At 62.2% G+C, this 20,114-nt stretch overlaps 1 protein-coding gene across 5 annotated transcripts in view; it reads left to right on the forward strand.

The window, feature by feature from the left end:
* Window positions 1-20,114, forward strand: part of ACSBG1 (acyl-CoA synthetase bubblegum family member 1) — a 47,327-nt gene that overhangs the window by 14,243 nt on the left and 12,970 nt on the right. For 2 of the 5 annotated variants that reach the window (XM_034667756.1, XM_034667755.1), the window contains exons 2-6: window positions 4,097-4,195; window positions 5,141-5,253; window positions 14,602-14,822; window positions 15,237-15,325; window positions 15,612-15,732. In XM_034667756.1, coding sequence (XP_034523647.1) covers window positions 4,097-4,195; window positions 5,141-5,253; window positions 14,602-14,822; window positions 15,237-15,325; window positions 15,612-15,732 — 643 coding nt within the window. Of the gene's footprint in view, window positions 1-796; window positions 856-903; window positions 968-1,542; window positions 1,692-4,096; window positions 4,196-5,140; window positions 5,254-14,601; window positions 14,823-15,236; window positions 15,326-15,611; window positions 15,733-20,114 lie in introns of those variants that run through there. The other 3 variants (XM_019803547.2, XM_019803546.2, XM_002923011.4) reach the window with 3 other exon arrangements.

Below are 20,114 nucleotides of genomic sequence, written 5' to 3' on the forward strand. Positions count from 1 at the left end.
TTTCCAAGGAGCAAGGACCCTGATGTTAGAAGGTTCGGGTTTAATGCCACAATCCTGCCAAGTCCCGGGGCGGGGGGAGAAGTGGAGAGGGCACGAGGGGCAAAGAGCAAGGGGCAGGGACATTTGTTGCCATGGACGGGGCTCTCCAGAGGCGGGGGGGGGGCGGAGAGAACAGTTGGCTGTTTTATGGTGCAGATAATGGGTCAATCCAGTGTGCGCAGTGTCCTGGTTCCGGAGTGGGTCACGGAGACCTGGGATCCGGACCCCGCTCTGCCTCTTCCAGGGCGCTTGGTGCCCAACCAGTCTCAGGCTCCCCGGACCTCTCTGCTGCCTCACCTGGAGCGTGGAGCTCTGCCTGAACCCTCCATGCAGGGCTGGGGAGAGCGTGCAAGGAGCCTGCACACCTAAGGTGCTTGGCACAACTTGTGCATTTAGTAAACAAAAGTTAAAAAGTCAAAACCGAACCAGAAGTCAAGCCCCACCCGCCGCTGGGGCCCAGACTGGCTTCAGGTGCAACGCCCATCGCAGGGCCGCGTCCTCCCGCAGCCCTGCCAAGGACAGCAGCCAGCAGACTGCCTCCCAGCCCACGCTGCCGGGTCCCTCTTCTCTCCTGCTCCCCACCCTCTTATGTGAGGCTCGCAGGTGGGCACCTGGGACAGCGCCAGGTAGGTCAGAGGTGTCCAGGGCCACCTCACCCACAGCCCCAGGGCACGCCGGGGCGGGTCCCCGCGCACGCCCAGCCGCACTGCCTCATTACCTGGGGCCCGGGCAGCACGGGCTCCCACACTCCGGTGTCTCAGCCAACGACGCGCAGGGAACGCGGAGCCCTGTCCCTGCCTCCGCACGGGGCAGGAGGTGAGCACCTGTGCGGCCGGACCTGGCCCTGCCAGGCATCCACTCTGCCTCCCTGGGGTCTTCGGACAGGAACCCGGGATCCTGAGAGAGCTGCAGGGGTCCGATCTTGGAGGTGAGACAGGCCATGTGGACCAAGCAGAAGTGAGGGGTGTGGGCCCCCGAGTGCCGGGATCAGAGAGGCCCATGAGCAAGCAGCTCCCGGGCGGGCTGCCGGCCCGGCCTGCTCCAGCCAGTGTGGCAGGGACAGTGGGATCTGAGGAGGGGCTGTTCCTCTCCCAGCTGGGGCCTTCAGGACTTGGGGGATGTCTGGGCAATGCCCTGCGCTGGGAATCCTCTGCTGGGCTCCAGGAGATAGGGTGTCCCCTTGGCACCCTGGGCGGAGAGATGCCAGAACTGGAAGAAGGAACGGGGAGGGCAGCCGCGGGCTCAGGGGTCGGCAGGGCAGGAGTCCTGGGGGTCTGGCTGGTCTGCTCGTCCTGGTACGCGCCACCTGGCCCGGGGAATAGAAACGGGAGCCCGAGGCGAGTCTGTGTTGTTCTCGTTGTGATCGGATGTGTGGGCTCAGCAGGCAGTAAATTAGAGTCAGGTGCCCAGAGCAGGAGCCAGTGAGTCCTGCCCAGCAAGGAGGGCACCTGTGCCCTCGCCCACCAGCCGCGGGCCGTGACGCACACTGTGTCTCTGTTGCAGGCCGGTTTGGTGGAGCGGGGCCTCTCTGGGGCTGATGTGTTCCCTGGTCCCCACTCTCTCCTGGGTGAGCTCGAGGGGCACGGCCACCCCACGGGGACCATGCCGGAGACGCTCCTGCTCAGGTGTGCCAGCTCCGTCCTGAGGACCGTGTAAGGAACGAGGACCCCACCCTCCTCCCAGGGAGCGTACCCGGGCCGCACGGCACCCGGGCCCCCCGTCTTGAGTTTGGGGGTTTTCATTCCACTGAGTCACCCTCCCCATTGTACCGAAGAGCTTCCTTCTCCTTACTCCCCGAAAGTCCATGACAGACCCCGGCAATACGCGAGAGCTGCGGAGCCCTAAGCTCGCGGCAGGTGTCCTGCATCCTCACCACAGACACAGGGCTGATGCTCAGAGAGGTACGGTCACTTGCCCAGGGTCACACAGCTAGTGGAGTCGAACCAGACGGGCCAATTTGGGTGAGCCTCACATTTACTGAGCACCTACTGCATACAGAACAGTGCCTGGCTGTTGAAGGCAGAAAGGGAAGAAAGACACAAAATAACCAGGAGATGGACCCCCCCATCCAGGAGGGGCTCCCATGGAAAACAAGGGCTCCTCTTGGCCTGTGGGTCACATACGTGGTGATAACTTGAGGAGGACGCTTCCTGGGCTGCAACTGTGCGCCTTAGTGCATCTCAGGGCCAGAGGACAGACAGACTCATGTAGCTTCCAAGCCGCGTGTGGCCTTCAAGGCCCAAACCGGAGTGTCCAAAGGCCTTGAGAGTGAGAAGGTGTTGAGGAGAATCCCCGAGGGCTTCCTGAAGGAGGAGCTGAATGAGGCTCAGTAGGGCCTATGTTCAAATGGTTCCCTTCAGCTCCTCTAGCAAGACAGGAGGACAAAGGAGAGACCAACTGACCAGAGATGGTTAAGAGAGGGAGTGCAGGCTCTCCCAGCCCCTCCACCCGTCCCACACACCTCACCATATACTCTCACACACGCCCTTCAAGAGCTTCCTCGCTCCCCGAGAGACCAGGCAGGTGCTAAGGACGTTTGGTTTCTGTGCAAGACAAGTAAGGCAAGGTGCTTATGGGGTGTGTGCAAGCAGGAGAGGTCTAGTTTTCCAGAACTGTACTCATCCCCTTGGACAGACGCTGGTCGTGACCATGGTGGTCCCGCCTCGCCTGCCGGTCCCTCGCCAGCCCACGGGGCCGCCCAAAGCAGCAGCAGGAGTCCGAGGGGCCCCCGTTCATGGGAGGGGTCAGAGCAGTCAGGGCAGCTCCCCTCGGAGAACACTGGAATCCCGGTCCCCGGGCTCGCTCCCCAGGCGGAAGAGGCTGGCGGGTCCAGCTTCGCTCTCAGCCCCCGGCTGCTGCAGAGGGGCCAGCAAAGTGGGGGCGGGTATGTGGCTGGAGGCCAGCCCTGCAGTGGCAGGAGCGTGGGCGAGGGTGAGCACTGAAGCCACGGCCCAGCACCCCCCACCCAGACATGGAGCAGCAGCCACGCGGGGAGGGCACAGGCCCCAGCACCATCAGTGTGGCCCCCTTCCCTGCTGCGTCATGAGCTGTGCCAGGATGTCTATCCCTCTTTAGGACCAGCAGGAGCTTCCACGTCACAGGGAGGTCCCACGAAGTCTGTTTCAGACGGCGGGGGGCGAGGGTGCCGTCCCCTTCCTGGCTGAGCTCGGGCCAGGGCAAAAGCACCCTTTCCTCGCCTGGAAAACTGGGTGTTGGCCTCTCTTAATGAGGCATCCCGCATCCTGCAGGACGGGGGGTGGACAGCAGCGCATCTGAGCCCACAGAGCCTGGCCCATGCACGGGCGTGCCAGGAGCTCGGGGAAGCCCCCCCCCCCGCACACAGAAGTTTCCACACGGGATGAGCTCGCTTGGCCCCCGCGTCCTTGAGCAGCTGTCTTCCCATTTCGTGCGTATGTAGCTATTTTGAAACCAGAAGCAGCATACACACGCTTTTATCGGGTGCGGGACATGCTGCCTGTACATTTGATGGGGTAGCAGACTCGCCTGTGAGAGAGCCGTGTGACGGCGGCCGTCACAGCCCGCAGCCGCCCCCGCTTGTCTGAGGCTGGCGACTCTGGGGCCAGGCTGCTGTGGGTGCCGGGTTTGCCCTGCAGCTGGCCTCACTCGTCCTTTGAGGACGCGGCCAGGAGGGTGTGGACGCTGCGCCAAGTTCACCGGCCCCGCTCAGGGACTCCCAGTGGGGGACCCTCGGCCCGCGTGTGTGCGTGTCCCGCATTCGCCCACTGATGGCATTGTCTGCGCCCAGAGCTCTGGGGACGTTTGGTACCAACACGGTTGTCTCTTTTGCAAACCAGACGCAGCGTCCACTCTACACCCTAAACGGGTAATGGTGGTGGCTAATGACCCAAAGTCAGCAGGACAAGTCCCACACGCTCAGAACGCTCTGCCTGGCACAGGGACCCCTTGCTCCAGACTGAGGGGCCTTGCTCACAAAGTTCCCAAGAAGGGGACCAACTTGGCCCCCACGCGTCCCCCTTCTCCCCAGGCCCCTCCCTTCATAACCTCCTGACGTCTTTCACTTTAAAACCTATCTCAGGTTCTTAAGCAGACTGCCACCAGGTGGGCCTGGGTGCGCTCGCAAACTTAGTTTGAACCTGCGGTACCAGCAAGGAGTAAGGCCGAATGTGACAAGCAGGTAACTGGCCCAACAGTCTGGGAAGTGGGCAGGGATGGGACTAGCCCCACCCTGAGAGACGGTCGGAACTCCCTGGAGCCAGGGTCCTGCCCTCGGGGCTGCCATGACCAGCTGCACAGGTTGCACACTGCACAACTCCAGTAGGCTCTGTTTACATACTGAAGAGTGTGAAATATGCCCCTGGAGTTGTGGAAGGCTGTAGTCCTGCTTGACCCTGGTGCGTGTACTGAACTCCATCCACTCACCACCCAGGACGTCGAGGTCTGGCCAATCGAACCCTGAGGAGGAGTGGTGTTGCAGATCAGCTGGTTGACAATAGAGACCCCTAACCCCTTGGGCTATCTGGCTGGAAAAGGAGAACTATTGTCCAGGGCCACCACACCTGGGAAGCAAGGAGGATCTGGACCAGGGGTGAAGGCAGATGGCCTGAGCCCTAGATCTCTCTGGCCCCATGCCTGTCCTCTCCGTGGGGGAGTAGGCTGGGGCCTGCCCACAGGCACCCTTGGGAAGGGGAGGTCCTCACCTGGGGCCTGCGTGGGACATGTGGGAGCCCCTGGAATGTCCTCAGCTGTGCTCTGAGCTTCTAAGCATGACTGTTTGCAATGCCTGAGGTCCAGTGGGTGTGGGGAGTGAGGAGGCAGGCCTCCCCTGAGTTGTGCCCAGAATCGGCCAGTGCTGGACCCCCAAGCCTTTCCTTGTCCAGATGGGAACACGGAGTCCAGAGAGAGCTGTGCACCTGCCCAGAGTCACATGACAACCTAGAGCGAGCAGGGCTGAGCCCTGAGAACCTGCAGGGAGAGGCTGGGTGGGGGCGACGTTAGCCCTGTGGCTGCTGAGGTCTCGTCCCCTGACCCCCACCGGGAGGGGGCTCAGGTGTGTGCCGGCCGGCATCGGGAAGCCAGGCCAGGCCCGAGGGTCTCACGTGGTTTCTCCCCTCCCTGCCAGCTCCCTGACTGATGGGCAGACGCCCTCCAAAGAGTCCCTAAGCCATGACCTCGCGCTCTCGTTCCCAGAGAAGGACAAGGACAAGGACAAGGATGCCCCGCCGGATGGGTCAGGTGAGCCGCCGTGAGGCTGCGGGCTGCGCCGGGGGTGCTGGAGGGCCGTGGGCAGCGCCAGGGCAGAGGCGAGCTGGGGGAGCCACAGCACAGGACTTCGGGGGCCGGAGCAGGTGGAAGTCCCCGCTGGTCGCCACATCCCCGGGGGCCCCCACCGCACCCCTTTCCTTATGGCCACGTCAGGGCCAGGCATGAGGGAAGGAGTGAGTGGTGGGGAGGATGGAGGCAGGGAGGCAGCCAGGGCCCCTGGACCGGTAGAGGCCCCTGGAGGCAAGGCCGGGAGCTCCCAGCCTGGTTGCCTGGGGCGAGGGGCCGTCTGGGGGCCGGAAGTGGGCGGGTGTGTGCGAGGCTTGCAGACACCTTCGCCGTCAGACAGCTGCCCCGGGCAGAGCTATCATTCACACCAAGAGTCATCGGAATGATAGTAGCCGCATAGCTTCGTTCATTTTCATTGGCTGTCTGACAACATTGTACCAACAGCACAGGTCAAACACGGAGACGCAAGTGCCTGGTGCAGAGGTCACTGCGTCCTGGGTCTGCCCTGTCCTGGGGGTGGTACATCCTGTCACCTGCCCCTGGGGTGCGGGTCGCCCTCTGCGGACTCGCCCAGCCGCGAGCTCCTGGGAGCAGCCAGGCGTAATCCCGAGACGCCCCCTCACTTGGGTGTTTGGGTGGAAGTGTTTGAACTCGGCGTGTCTTTTGCAGAATGTCCTTCAGTGTGGGTCCACCTGGTGTCTTCCTCGTGGTTAGACTGGGTACGGGACTCGGTAGGGTTCGAAGCGGAGCCAGCGGGGGAAGCCGTTTCTTCGGGTCCCTGCGGACCAAGGGGAGGGCAGAGCCGGCAACAGGTGGAGGGGAGGCCCAGGCCTCTTCCCCCAGATGTCTTCTGACCTGGCTTTCCTGGTCGGAGGACAGAGGCAGCATCAGGGCAAAGGTCACCGTGCCTGCTAGAAGAGACGCCACGAGGCGTAGGGAAGGCAGGGTCCTGGGGCACCCCAGGAGCCTGGCTCCCCGGAGCAAATGCCAATCACCTCCCCCCAGCAGAGCTGGTGCCGCCCTCAGGCTCGCTGCTCCTCTCCCGGGCTGAGCATCTTGGCCTAAAGGAGCTTCTCGGCACCATTGCTGTCAGCAGGCACGTGGCAGAGCGGCCCCGGGGATGTCGGCCCTGCCATGAGCCCTGCAGTCCTGGCGTGAGGGTCATGCTCTGCCCAGCCTCTCCCGTGCAGCTCCGGGGCCTCTGGGGCGCGGCCGCAGTGAGATCTGAGTCCGGCAGGGACCGAGCGCCCACCACCTGCCAGCCTGGTGCCAGGGCTGGGCAGCCTTTCTCTCGAGACTCCCCAGCAAGTCCGGGAGCCCAGGATCCAGGCTCCGTGGGGAAGGAGGTGGGAAGGAGTCTTGCGGCTGCCCTGTCCCAAAGCGCTGTCCGTAGGGCTGGGAGAAGGCACCTGTCCCGGTGGAAGGCTGTAGGGAGGGGCTGCAGGGCCATGAGAGGGGTTCAAGCCTCCTCCCCCACACGGCCGCCCCGAAGGACATTTAGCGGGAGCTAGGTTTGTGCTGAGGGGTTCGCAGTCTTTCATGTCCTCTCAGGGCAGCACGGGGGTAGGCGCTCTCCCGCTCCCCTGTGACGGAGGAAACCGAGCTCAGAGAGGTTCTGTGATTGTCTCACTCACGCCGCTTGCGGGGAGTGGAGCTCTTCACTGGCACGCTGCCGCTCTGGGCCCTGGGGAGCAGCGTGGTCCCCTCCGGGCCTGGCCAGCCCCCGCCTGCCCTCCAGCTAACCGCTGAGCTGGCAGCCCTTCTGGGGTTCTCTGGGGGTCTTGCCTTCAGCCATCAGCACCCACCTGTGAGCCTCCTTGGGTTCCCGGAAGCTCGAGGGTCCTTGAGCCCCTGTCCCCAGGCCAGGCCCTGAGCTAGGGGGCAGGCCCGCTGAATCGGGCCACAGAGCTCCCAGAATCTAACCTCCACACAAAGGCAGTCTTGTGCCAGGCCCTGGAGACACATTTCTTTCTAGCTTTTTCTAGCTGAGCATGAACCCCAGCTGGAACAGGGCAAGGCCAAGACCGCAGGGAAGGGAAGGGGGTCCACGGAGAGCAGCAGCTGCGGCTGGGGCTGGGGGAGGGGCTGGCCAGGGCCTGTTGCCCACGCCCACTCTTCCTCGCTGACTCCCACACCCACCGGGGAGCTCTGAGGCTGGGGTTTCTAGCCCCATGAGGCCCACAGTTGGGTCAAGGGCTGCACGGGGCCTCTCTCTGTCCCTCACTCCCACCCTTCCCAAATGCTTCAAGGGCACGGCTGCTGTCTGGCTGGAAGGAGACAGATACCACACTTGTCCTGGGGCGCTCACAGCCTGAGGCTGGGGAGCAGGGTGGCGACAGTGGGAGGCAGAGGCCCCGCTGTCCCTTCAGCCTCTGGTGGGCGTGGGGAAGGGAGGACAGACTTCCCCGAGAACAGGCGAGATTCACGTAGTCAGCTCACCTGAGAAGTGGAAATGAGTGGGAACCCCAGCCTCACCGCCAAAAGAAGTGGGGACCCCCGTACAGATTTTTCCTAATCAAATGCCCAGTTTTGTCGAGCGTGTGTTAGATGCTTTATCTGGGCCCAGAGTTGCTCTGATGGAGTTTTGGAATGCAGGGGAGGTCGGTGGGGTCCGGAGCCCACGGCCAAGAAAGAAGTCTTGGGACGTCTCTGGTGCAAATTGGTGGTTTTATTAAAGCCCGAGGACAGGCCCCGTGGGCGGAAAGAGCAGCTGCCCCGGGGTTGTGAGGGGTCTGATTATATATCTGTCCACGCCCAGAGCTGCTCCTGTCTTCCCTGCGGCGTGCTGACATGGCATGTGTACAAGGGGGGGTCCAGGAGGCCCGGCTCCTGCCCAAAATGACACAAAAACTGCCTTGAGCTCTGCAGGGTGGGTGGAGACCGCCTCAGGGTCCCCTGTGTGGTTCCTGTGCACGCCCACCACAGGGCAGGTAAAGCCCATCTCCGCACCACCACGTCCGTGGTCCAGGACAAGTGGAATCCTGGGGGTAGAACACAAAAGCTAAACCGGTGACCCCAGGGGGGCCCACAGAGACCATCCTGTCCCTCCCGATTGTAATTCAGATTGGGTAACTGAGCCCCAGGGAGGACGGGGTTCTGCCAAGCTTTCTCTGCTCACGGCCACAACCCAGAGCTCCTAACCATATGGCAAGAAGGCTGGTGAGCGGCCGGCACGTGAAGGGGGTCTCTCCCACCTCAGCCGCAGTGGGGCCAGAATCACATTCTCGTACATTCTGTACAAGGTCTGGACAAACTGTTCTGTCCCAGGCAGGCCTTGTCCTTATCTTGAGTTGTGTTCTGAGGCCAGCATGGCCTCTTTCCCTTAAATATCTCCATGAGTGCCCGGCACAAGTCTGAGCAGTGTCCAAGAGCCGCAGCAAAGGGTCCCTGTGCGCAGGCGGGGAGCGTCCAGGCTGGCCCCGGCAGCAGGGGCTTCAGGGTCCAGGCACTGGGAGGAGCAGCTTGGAGGCAGACCTGTCCCAGGCCCCCGCTCCCCAGGCCCATGCAGCCCTCCTACTGTACAATACGCTCGTTCTCAGCCATTCCCACGGGCGCAGTAAACGCCCCCGCGCTTCTCCTCACCCCACCAGCCTCACCCCCGTTTTTTCTCCTTCCAGCCAATTGAGACTGATTTCCTCTGCTATTCAGAAGCCTTTATCCCAGAGCCCCAAGGACAGCAGCTCCCAGCCTGCCTGGCCGCCCCCAGCATAATGGGTGATTGATAAGACCCAGGCCAGGGTCAGGCCAAGACCAGTGGCCACGTGAGCAAGAGAAGGAGAGGAGAGGGGGGCCGGGCCTTGGGAAAGCCCACCCTGGGCACTCAGCCGGCATTCTCTTGTGTGCTCTGGGGGGTTGGTTGTTGGCTGCAGACTGTCTGCTGGCTGGGTTGGGATCGTTGGTGCCTTCCTGGATGACAGGGACCTTGGCTGGGTCCTGGCAGTGTTCTTGGCTGCTACTGGAGCCACAAACCTGGTTGGGCATGGCGGACCTGCGTCCCTGTTGAACGTCAGGGTGGGGGGACGGCGACAACTTTAAGGCCTGGCACCCCATCCTGATTTCTATGTCTCTGCGGTTGCTCCAGGAGCCACCCTCGGAGCCACGGGGCACCCCCAGCTCATGGGCCCTCCCCCCTGCTTGGGTCTGGAAGAAGGTCAGGCTCCTCCCCCAACGCCATCCCCAAGGGAATGGCATGGATCCCCACGCCCAGACCCCACTCGGCTGCCAGGACCGACTGAGGTCTGGTCCACTGTTGCGGCTGACCTGCTGCGACCTTGGCCATCGCCACCCCCTCGTAAGGAAGCCCTCTCACGCCCACGTGCCGTGTGTGGGAATTCCCGGCCCCTCTCAGGGATGCCTCCCCCCAACCGCTGAAGTCCCCATGCGTATCCCCGAAGGGCGCACAGCGTGGTTTCGCTCTGCTGTTGGCACATGTCGGCTGCGGGCGCCGCGGTTGCACGGGCTGCGTCTGTCAGAGGGAAGGAAGGAGGGTCCCCCCGCGCTGGGATCCCAGACGCAGGGGGCTTCCGCTCGGCTGCGCACCCACGCCGCGCCCCACGGGTGTCGTGCCGCGGGCGTTTCCTTGGCCTCTGCTTGATTTTCGTGAGGACTTCGCATCCACAGTGAGGCTCCCCCCATGCAGTTACCACCCCCCGCTGGGGACGCTGGTCGTTTCCAGTGGCCTTGCTCAGGGAAGCAGAGCCGTGCAGAGGGGTCTCCGGGCTCCGCTCCGTTCCCACGGGCTCTTCCTGCAGGTGCGCTGGCTGCTCCAAGGGGGCCCCCTTTCCAAGCCCTTTGGTACATTTGGCTGCTTGCCCCCCCGCGAGGTCGTACCGACTGGCCTGCCCCGCCGCCCAGCGCCCCGGCCGGTCGTGAGCGTGGTCGGCTGCGCTGGTGACATCTTGGCTGCTTCACGCTTCACCTGGGAGAGGCCCCGGGCAGGAGGCAGGGGGCGCGGAGCGCAGGCGGAGGGAGGGCAGGCAAGAACAGACGCTGGGGCGCGGCCGGGGCATGGGACGCAGTGGACTCCCGTGGCTGCCTGCGCTCATGCACGCTCAGCCCGCCACCTGCTTCTCTAGGCTCCCCACCCTTCCGTGGCCTCTGCCACACGGTCTCCACCAGTCCCGCTCAGACGGCGAGAGAGAGGCTCCCACCGCACCGGGCCCTGCACGTGACCCCGTACGTGACCCCGTGCGCGGGGCCAGGGTGTGAGGCTCGGCCGGTTCCTGCGGCCAGGGGGCAGGGTCGGGGTGCGAGGCTCAGCGAGTTGTGGGCGAGCCAGCCCTTCCAACCGCTCTGCCCACCTTGCCGATAGTGGAAAACGGGGTTTCTAACTCATCGTCCAGAGATTTCTCCTCTTCAGACACAGGTGAGGTCGGGAGAGGGAGCGCCATGAGCAAAGGCCCAAAGGTGGGCCTACATGGATGTGAGAAGACAAAGGGGAGCGCGAGGCCCCCCAGGCTTGGAGATTCATCTGTCTTCCCTTCGTTCAGGCCCCAAGCCCAGAGGCCCAGGCCCCTGAGCTGTGGCAGGCTCCAGCGGAAGGACACTGAGCCGGGTTCCCAGGCAGGCAGGACGGAGGCTCGGCAGACACCTACTCGGTGGGCCAGCCCCTCTCCGTACTTGGGCAGGAAGGTGACCTGCTCACCGTCAGGCTATACTGGTGAGCTGGAGGAGGGAAAGCAGGAGGCATGGGTCTCCTAGACACATGGTGGTTCAGTCCAGCCTCCCTGGGACAGGGATGGGACAGGAGCTAGCTCATTCTTCCCTAAAGGCCCCCTGACCTCCGCTCCGGGCTGGGCTTCAGCACTCAGACCCCAGGAAGGAGTCACACCTGCTTCCAAGAGACTCCAGCTGTGGGAGACGCTTGGCCCTCAGCGAGGCCCGGCTCCAACCTTCAGGGAGGGGTGGTACTTGGAACCAGAAATGCAGGAGAGTAGTGTGGCCGGAGTGAGTCCAAGGCAGAGACACAACTCGGGCCAAGGCACGGGGTGGGGGTGGAGAGGACCAAGGGCTGCTCAGGCTGGCTGGAGGGGTATGTGCTGAGGTCACAGAGGGTCTTGCTTAGAGGCCACAGTGTGGATACCACCCTGTGGTTCCGAAAAGGTTCTCTGGGAGCCCTGGAATGTGGGAAGAGGCGGTGGTGGCCGCTGCCCAAGGTCAGTGCTCCTGAGCTCCCCCCAGGCTTTGGGCAGGAGGCAGGACAGTCCTTTCCTGAAGGAGACATGGGCGCTGGGGCCAGCGTGGGCCTGGGAGTCGGGCCGTGGGTGGGAATCCCAGCCCTGCTTCCAGCCGCGCAGGCAACTCGCCTCCCTGTTTCTCAGAGGGTCAGCTGTGCTGTCACGGGGGCTGTGGATAAGGTACGTGCAGCCCACCAGGTGCCAGGCGGGCGCTCAGACGGCGAGCCGTGACCACAGCAGCCCTCTGTGGGCAGGGGAGCGACTGGGCCTCGGGGACGGCGGGCAGGCCCCTTGCCCACCAAAGCCTTTTTTGCCTGTCTGGGGCCTCAGGGGCCCAGCTGGTTCAGCTTTGCGGGTGGAGCAGGTGTGGAGAAGGGCGGATGGGAACCCTGGGCCGCAAGACGCCGGTCCTCCGGGCTGGCTCTCCTCCCTGGGCAGAGCAGCTGGGCGAAGCGGAGCCAGGCTCGCAGGCCCACCAGCAGTTCTCCTCTTTCCCGTCCCCTCCGGCCTCCTGCGCGTGGAGTGCGGGCACCGCCAAGTGAGACAGCGGACACAGGGTCGGCGGGACCACGCTGTTCGCGGCAGAGCAGAAGTCGGATGAAGGAACTCGGTCTAAAACGTCCATCCAAAGTCTTATGTGTTTTCTTTCTGAGCCAGTGAGCCCACTTCTAGAGCTCTGTCCTTTGGAGAGCCTGGAACAAGGGCTAAAAGCTGGGAGCGGTCGGAGAGGAGAGCGCGTGGCTGGGGAAGTGGCTGGGCCGGGCGCTCGCCCCCCCTTCACCACCAGAGACTCCCTGGGGCCACAGAATTAAGGATGGGTGATTTTCGACAGTTCCGTTTGATTTGGTCCACATAACGTTTTCTTGAGGTGTGAGCCAACATTTAAAAACACGGCGGGTGCACACAGACGCAGATGTCGGGTAACCCTTGGTTTCCATCCCTGCTGGCAGCCGCCCCTGCAGTTGAGCGGGACCCGCGGTTCCCACCACGCCCTGCGGCCTCCCTGGTGTGGAGGCGGGGCTCGGGACAGTTACCCTCCCCTTGGGGGGGACGTGATCATTGTTCTTTATGGAGAACAGAGAGAGGAGGACTGCCAGAGCTCTGTGTCTCCAGGATGCAGACCGGGAGCACCTCGTGTGGATGGTTTATCTTTACATTAGTTTTTTTTAAAAGATTTTATTTATTCATCTGAGAGAGAGAGAACACACGCAGGGAGGGGCGGAGGGAGAAGCAGCCTGAGTGAAGGTCTGCCTTCGGCTCAGGTCATGACCTCAGGGTCCTGGGGTCGAGTCCCGCCTCGGGCTCCCTGCTCAGCGTGTGGTGTGCGTGCGCCTCTCCCTCCCTCGGCCCCTCCCCTCTCGTGCCCCCCAGGGATGCGCCACGGGCAGGATCCACCTTTTCTGGTTGGGGGACCAGGGAAGGGAAGAGGGCCTCCTCCCGCTGCCCCACTCTCAGAGCTTTTCTACTGAGGCGTCATTGTATGGCATCCAATTTACCCACTTTAGTGTGATGATTTTTCACTGAAAAAAATCCTTTTTCAGTTATTTGTAGCAAATTTTTACGGCTGCACCAAGAGCACTGCGATCTGACTGTACATTTCCATCACCCTGAAAAGATCTTGGTGTCCGTGTGTGGTGACTCCCCACCCCCAGGAAAGCGCGAATCTGCCTTTTCTGGACGGTTCCCACACGCGAGCGTTGTTTGTTTCTGGCTTCTTCCCGCGAACGCGGTTCTGAGTGCGCCGTGTTCTGCCCGTGGCAGTCGTGTCGGCCGCGTCCAAGTGGACTCGTGTTGGGGGGGGGTGCTATGCTTGACTCTGTTCACCAGCGGACAGGCGTTTGGTGGTTTCCATGTTTGACTGTTATAAGTACTGCTGATGGCATTCACATCCACGTCTTTGGGTGGCAAATTCCGTGGCCTCCTTGGAAGGAGGGACTGGCTTTCCTGTCCCAGCCCAGGGTCTTCTGCCAACCTCAGGGTCCACGTGCAACCCAAGAGTGTCTGGAGGGAGGGATGAGGTCATCCCACAGGACAGTTTTGAGATTTGTGCGACCTCAAAGGGACATCCGGGGGCTGCGGCCACCCACGTGGTCCAGCCGGCAGGTGGCAGGGCAGCCCGACCTCCCTGGCAGCCCTCCTTCCCCGCAGCGGGTCATCTGCTCGGAAGGACCGCCCTGGCCCGGGGAAAGGAGGCCCTGTGGACAAAACGATGTAGACCTCCCATCCAAGCCTCCTGGGAATTTGGAGAACTCGGGGAATCAGAGTGTGCGTTTACTGCACAGCAGCTGTGTGGCCGGTTCTCATGTACACCGTTTCTTTCGAACCGCCTGTTGTCCCTGAGGTCGGAATCCTCGCCTTTCCTCCGAGGACAGTCTCAGATGTGCGTGGTGTGCCCAAAGTCTCGCCCACGACACGGTCGATCTGTTCCCACCTACTGCTCGCGGAGTGGGCCGCCTGACACTTCAAGGCTGGGTGGTGCCCCAAGTGTGAGCCATGGCATCAGGCACGCAGGGCGGGGGAAAGGCCTGGGCCTCCCGGGGCTGCCGCTGCCCCGTCTGCAAACCGAGGCACCAACCCTGTGGAGCAGACTGGATCCCTGCGGGAGGGATTCGGCACGGTGCCCAGGGCCTGGTGAGAAGGACTGAACGTTGTCCCTGAGGCTGGGACCCTTCTCAGGCTGGTCCGAGCTGCTGGTCTCCCCCTGCTGCTTTGACCTTCTGTCCAGCAAGGCCTGTCCCCAGTTCTCAGGGGGCAGAGGAAAAGTGGGAACCCTGAAGCACTTGGGGGTCTGATGGCCCTGCTCTTCTGAGGCAGCCTGAACACCACTGACCACCCAGCCTTGGGGGGCAGGTTCCACTGGCGTGAAGACAGGAAAGGTCTAGGCCCTTGGCGTCTCTGGCCTCCACCTCCTTGCTGCCTCCCTGAGCCTTGCTCATCCCCAGGGCCTTCAGACCTCCTCCTCCAGGCAGCCCCCCAGCTACTCCAGTCCCTTGCTTGTCTGCCAGCACCCATGGCCCAGCCCCCAAAGCACTGTTGGGACCCGTGGCCTGGGCGCTGTGCCCCCTGCGAGGGCCAGGGCCTCAGGGGGTGGCCCTAGGCCAGCATGATCCCAGCTGTGGTCTCCCCTCCCCTTCAGAGGAGACACTGTGGACGACGCGGGCCGATGGACGTGTGCGCCCAAGGGTCCACCCCGCCTGCTCACAGCCTCCCTACACTGTGCACCGGATGTTCTCTGAGACCCTGGACAAGTATGGGGACCTCCGGGCTCTGGGCTTCAAGCGTCAGGGCAGGTGGGAGCACATCTCCTACTCCCAGTACTACCTGCTGGCTCGAAAAGCTGCCAAGGGTTTCCTGAAGGTGAGGGGCCCCTTGAGACACAGCCTTTCCCTCCCCAGACCCACCTTCCAGCTCTGGGCCCTCGTAGGCCTCCTCCCTGACCCCCGACCTGGCAAGCCTTTGGAAAGAGTAACTGTAAAACCATTCCCATGCGTTGGCCCGCTGGTATGTGCAGGGCCCTCCCCACGTGCCAGCCACTCGACACTTGGTTTTCACTTGTGATCACATTCCAGACGGGCTGGGCTGCCTGCTGTGCTGGGCAGAGGGCCCAACTCCCTGGGAAGGCCCCAGGAGGGGCAGCAAGGGCCCCGGGGAGTTCTCCCACGGGGTGCAGCCTGGGAGGGGCGTCCCCTGCCATCTGGAAGGGGGCCTGGCTGGGACCGAGAGGCCCCCTTCCGTGCCTGCTGACCCGGCCTGTCTGCCTTGGTCCTGGAGCTCGGCCTGGAGCAGGCACACAGCGTAGCCATCCTTGGCTTCAACTCCCCGGAGTGGTTCTTCTCGGCGGTGGGCACAGTATTTGCAGGGTGAGTGGCTGGGAGTGGGGCCCGCTCTCCAGTGGGTCAGAGGTGGGCAGAGAGGGGAAAGAGGGTGGAGGCCCCCGTGCCCTCCCCAGATGCCATCCCCTCCCAGGGGCCCTCTCGGGACCCCTCTGCCCCACCGCCGGGGCAGCGGTACTGAGCTGGCGGTTAGCTCTGCCTGTCCGGGGATGGCAGCTGCCAGGGGCAGGGTTGCAGGCAGGGAGGGCAGGAGCTGGGCGGAGGGAGTGGCCCCTGCACCAGCTCTGACACGAACCTCCCGGGTCTCCTGCAGTGGCATTGTCACCGGCATCTACACCACCAGCTCCCCGGAGGCCTGCCAGTACATTGCTCAGGACAGCCGTGCCAACATCATCGTGCTGGATACACAGAAGCAGCTGGAGAAGATCCTGAAGGTTTGGGGCGCAGGGGAAGCAGGCACGGGGGCCAGAGGCCAGGTGTCCCTGTGGACCTCCAGCTTACAAAGGACTTTTCCACCCTCCCTTCTGGGGTCCCCCTCACCCTTCACAGCAACCCCACGACACACAGATACAAAAAGAACAAGGCAAGGCAATGGGTACTTACCACTGGACAGCTCGGGACACTGAGGACCTGGAAGCCCGGACGGGGTGACAGCCTTGGGCTAGGGCCACCAGCTGGGCCACTGCCTCCCATGAACGCTGGGGTCCTCTCCCTGTGGCAGGGTTGTGTGACCCGAGGGTGGCCCAGGGCCTGGACAGCTTGAGCGCTCAAGCCCGACCTTCAGTGCAGAGTCAGGGGAGGGGCTGCCACAGGGTGGGGGCTGCAAGTCTAGTAAAGTCTTCTAAAGACAGGGAGGGCACAGCAAGAGCTTGAAAGCACCCCTTGAGCCAACTGATCTCCTCTGCAGGGGGATTCACTTAAGACCCCTCTGGACCGGCTGCACTCCACAGGAACCACGGCCAGGGTGTGGCGGCTGAGGGACAGCCCTGAGCCCCAGCCGCACCCGCCACCTGCCACCTGTGAGGCCCTGGGGGCTCCATGCCTCGCAGAGGCCTCTGGGATTGACTTGGTGGCTTGGCTCAGTTCTGGAGAAGTTCCCTGGGCCCCAGCTCCCGACCTGCCCCCAAGGGTGGGACTGTGGGATTTGGATGCCCAGAGGGGCGGCCGGGGCAGGTGCCTCCCTTCATCTCTAGTGAAGAGGTCTCCCCCTCAAGCCTAAAGAAAGAAGCCAGCTTGGCCATTGGCTCCCATCAGAATCCTGGGGTGGCTCCGGCTGCCGCCAGACCCCTGAGGCAGAGTCGCTGGAAGGAGACCCCAGACTGGCGTGTGTTTTGAAATAGCTCCCTCGGTGAGGCTGTGGGCCCCCCGCTTCAGTTTGCAAAGGCTGGTGTTCTGGACGCAGCACCCCGTCTCCACCTCCCCCTTCACGCGGCCCCCGCGCCCCCATGTGCTTCTCCGCGTCCAAATTCCTTTCCATGAGGACAGCAGCCATGTTAGGTTAAATCATTTAAAAGACCCTGTTTCCAAAGAAGAGCACATTCTAGGGAACTAGGGGTTAAGGCTTCAACATGTCTTTTTTGGGGACGCAATTCAACCCAGAGCAGGACCATGGAAGTGCTTTCAAATTATTGTATTGTTAAAGTGCTGGCTCACAGGCGAAGAAAGAAAGGAGTTGTTATTAAAACAGGAGGTCCGGAAGGGCACCTCACCCACCGCCGTCTGCGTTTCACACACGAAGAAGCAGACCTGGGAGCCGGGCCTTCTCGGGGAGGCGACCCTAAGCTCGGGGGTGGTAACAGTGTTCGGGTGCTAAGCACAGCGGCCCCGAGAAACGGTCTTGTAAGCCCATTTTACAGACAAGGAAAGTGAGGGCCAGAGAGGTGCAGGCCGGCTGACTCACCCTCCCGTCCCGTCCCATCCCGTCCCTCCCTATAAAGTGCAACAGGGGAGGGAAGCTCGGGCCCTTTTCACTCCGGGTTCACATAGGGGAACCGCGAGAACCAAGTGAGAGTCAGTGAGGGGGCCTCATTGCTCAGCAGCAACAGAGGGTAACATGGGGGGCTCGGGCCACGTTGGGGCTAGAGGGGGAGGCATGACAGGCCCGGGGCCCCCAACCCTTCCAGAGTCGAGGCGGGGAAGCGGGTCCCACAGGCCTGTGCTTGGATGAACGCCGTGCTGCCGCCGTTCCCGGTCAGTCTCCACCAGGGGCCCCCCCAAGTGCGGCCTGCCCTGCCCGCGGGCCCCAGCCCTCCGAGGCGTGGCTGCAGTCTGTGGCAGCGCTCCCTCATCCCTGCCATTTTGGATTCTTTCGAAAACCCTTTCTCACGAAAACCCTTTCTCACGGGCACTTTGGAACCTTCTTTCGTTTGGCGACTAGACGTTTGTCAGATGGGCTCACCTTCCCAGTCAGGGGGCGGCCTTGCCTCCCCGCAGGGTCCTTTGGAATGTGTTTTCAGGATCTCATTCTGAATGTCCCCAACCCGTCTGAGTCATATACAGGCTTGAGACTGGGGAGGAGATAGGGCTGTCGGGGCTCTGCTGATTCCGAGGGCCCACAGGAGCTGCTCTGAGAGGCCGAGGTGAGCCTGAGCCGTCCTCGGCGCCCCCACCCCCACCCCAAGCGCTCAGGCCCTTCACGAAATAGAAAGGGGACAAGTGTTTAGAGAGCAGTGACCAGCAGGGATGTCCCATCACTGGCCTGCCCAGCTACCCCGGGACTCAGTGGGCCCTGATTTCCTCAGGTTTGGGGGCTTTGCAGACCCCAGAGTTCTCTGAGGCAAAGGAGTCACTGGCCCGACGGTCCAGCCAAGAGCTGACCCAGCAGCCCCCAGGCAGCTTTGCCTGAGGCCTCTGTCGTTAAGGGTTCCCCGAATGCCAGCTAGGCAGGGGCCCTTTGCTTCCACGCGGGCGCCCCAAAACCCCAGGCTGGGAGGGCAGGGGCTTTAACCGGCCTCTCTCCCAGGAGATAGATCCTGCCGGGCCCTCTGCACGGATCCTTGATCGAAGCCTAATACTGTCCCCCTGCCCCATGTTGCATCTGAAGAGACTGAGGCCCAGAATTAGGAAATGCTCACCCCAGGTCATCATCTAAAATAATTCAAAGTCGGTTCCTTTGAAAGGGGACCTAAACGGGCCCACAGGCTGCAAGTGGTGGTCCCTAGGCGTCTTTTCATTCAGAGCAAAGCCCCACTTTGCTTCGCTCTGGGAGGGCAGCAGCCTTACCTGGGAACTTGTTAGAAATGCAAATCCTTAGGCCCCACCCCAGGCCTCCTGCAACCTGACTCTGACTCTGAGGGGTGTGGGGCCTGGCCCCGTGTGGACACCCCTGCGGACCCAGGGTGAGAACCTTTGCCACGAGCACGGACACACTGCAGGAGCTAGGTCAGCCGTCCTGAGCGGGGTCCCACATTCCGGACTTACCGGCCCACTTCCTCTCCCTGTTGTTCAGCTTGTTCCTCTAACTTCTGTGCTTGTTGTTAGAGGGAAAGACTTCATGCATTTCCGATGAAACCGCGTCTGGGGCGAACACCCCACAGGTGGATTTCATCCCCCACGGCCTCAAGAGGCACGTGATGCTGGGGGGGTAGGGCTTGCAGGGAGCCGCTTCCTCAGCCCGTGGGGGGGGGCCACCAGCCACTGTGACGTTCCCCATCACCCTTTCTCCATGGACGGTCTTTGCCTGAATTAATTATTTCATGAGTGATGGCAAAAGGTTGTTTTTCTAATTCATCAGCCGGGCCTGTTCTCCGAAGGAAGACCCTTCTCTCACCACCGACCTGGGGTTCTTTGCTATCTGAAACACCTGTGGGTAGTGCGGTCGGTGGGGTGAACGTTCCAGGCTCATCGGAAAGAAGGTGCGTTCTGCCGTGGCTGCGTGGAACGCTCTATGAATGTTAGTGACGTCCACGCGGCTGATGGTGTCCCAGTGTTTCAGCCTTTTGTCTCCTTATTGATCTTCTGTGCACCTGTTCCATCAAAGACCGAGAAACAGAGCGTTGAATCGCCCGTGACTACTGTGGGTTTGTCCATTTCTCCTTTCACTTCCATCAGCGTCTGCGTCGCATACTTTCGAGTTCCATTATGTGCAACATGTCCTTAGGCTCCTACGTCCTCTTGATGCAACGGCCCCTTTACCATGAAGAATGTTCCTGAGGGGCCGCAGGAACTGTCCTTGTTCTAAAGCTACTGTGTCTCGCATTCAGACCAGACTCCTGATTAGTGTTTGCATTGTGTTGCTCGTAGCCTGTGTCCTCTCACTCATGGCCGGGGTCTCAGAGGCTGCACGGAGTTGTCTTCCTGTCCTACCCAGCAGTACTGTCTGCAGACCAGCCAGCAGACTGTTTCTACCATCTGTTCCCTGTTCCTTTCCCCTCTTCCCGGAGTTCCTTCCCATTCAGTTCTCTGTTTGTATTTCGGTTTGTCTTTTGTTATTTTATCTCCAGTGGCTAGTTAGTTATTACATTATTGTCTGCTCTCGGTTTACCGTTTGCATTTTTTTAAAGATTTTATTTGCCAGAGAGAGGGAGAGCACAAGCAGGGGGAGCAGAGGCAGAGGGAGAAGCAGGCTCCCCGCTGAGCAAGGAGCCCCATGCGGGACTCGATCCCAGCACCCTGGGATCATGACCTGAGCCGAAGGCAGACACTTCACCTTCACCGACTGAGCCCCCCAGGTGTCCCTACCGTTTGCATTTTTAACTTGGCACGTAGAGTCCCCACCAACATCCTCCCTCCTCCCCGCCTCCGTTCTGCCTCCATACAGGTTACAAACCCTGCACTACACTGTTTTCAACGGTCGAGTATCATTCAAAGGCATTTT

Source organism: Ailuropoda melanoleuca, chromosome 9 (assembly GCF_002007445.2).
Source record: "Ailuropoda melanoleuca isolate Jingjing chromosome 9, ASM200744v2, whole genome shotgun sequence".
Classification (NCBI taxonomy): domain Eukaryota; kingdom Metazoa; phylum Chordata; class Mammalia; order Carnivora; family Ursidae; genus Ailuropoda; species Ailuropoda melanoleuca.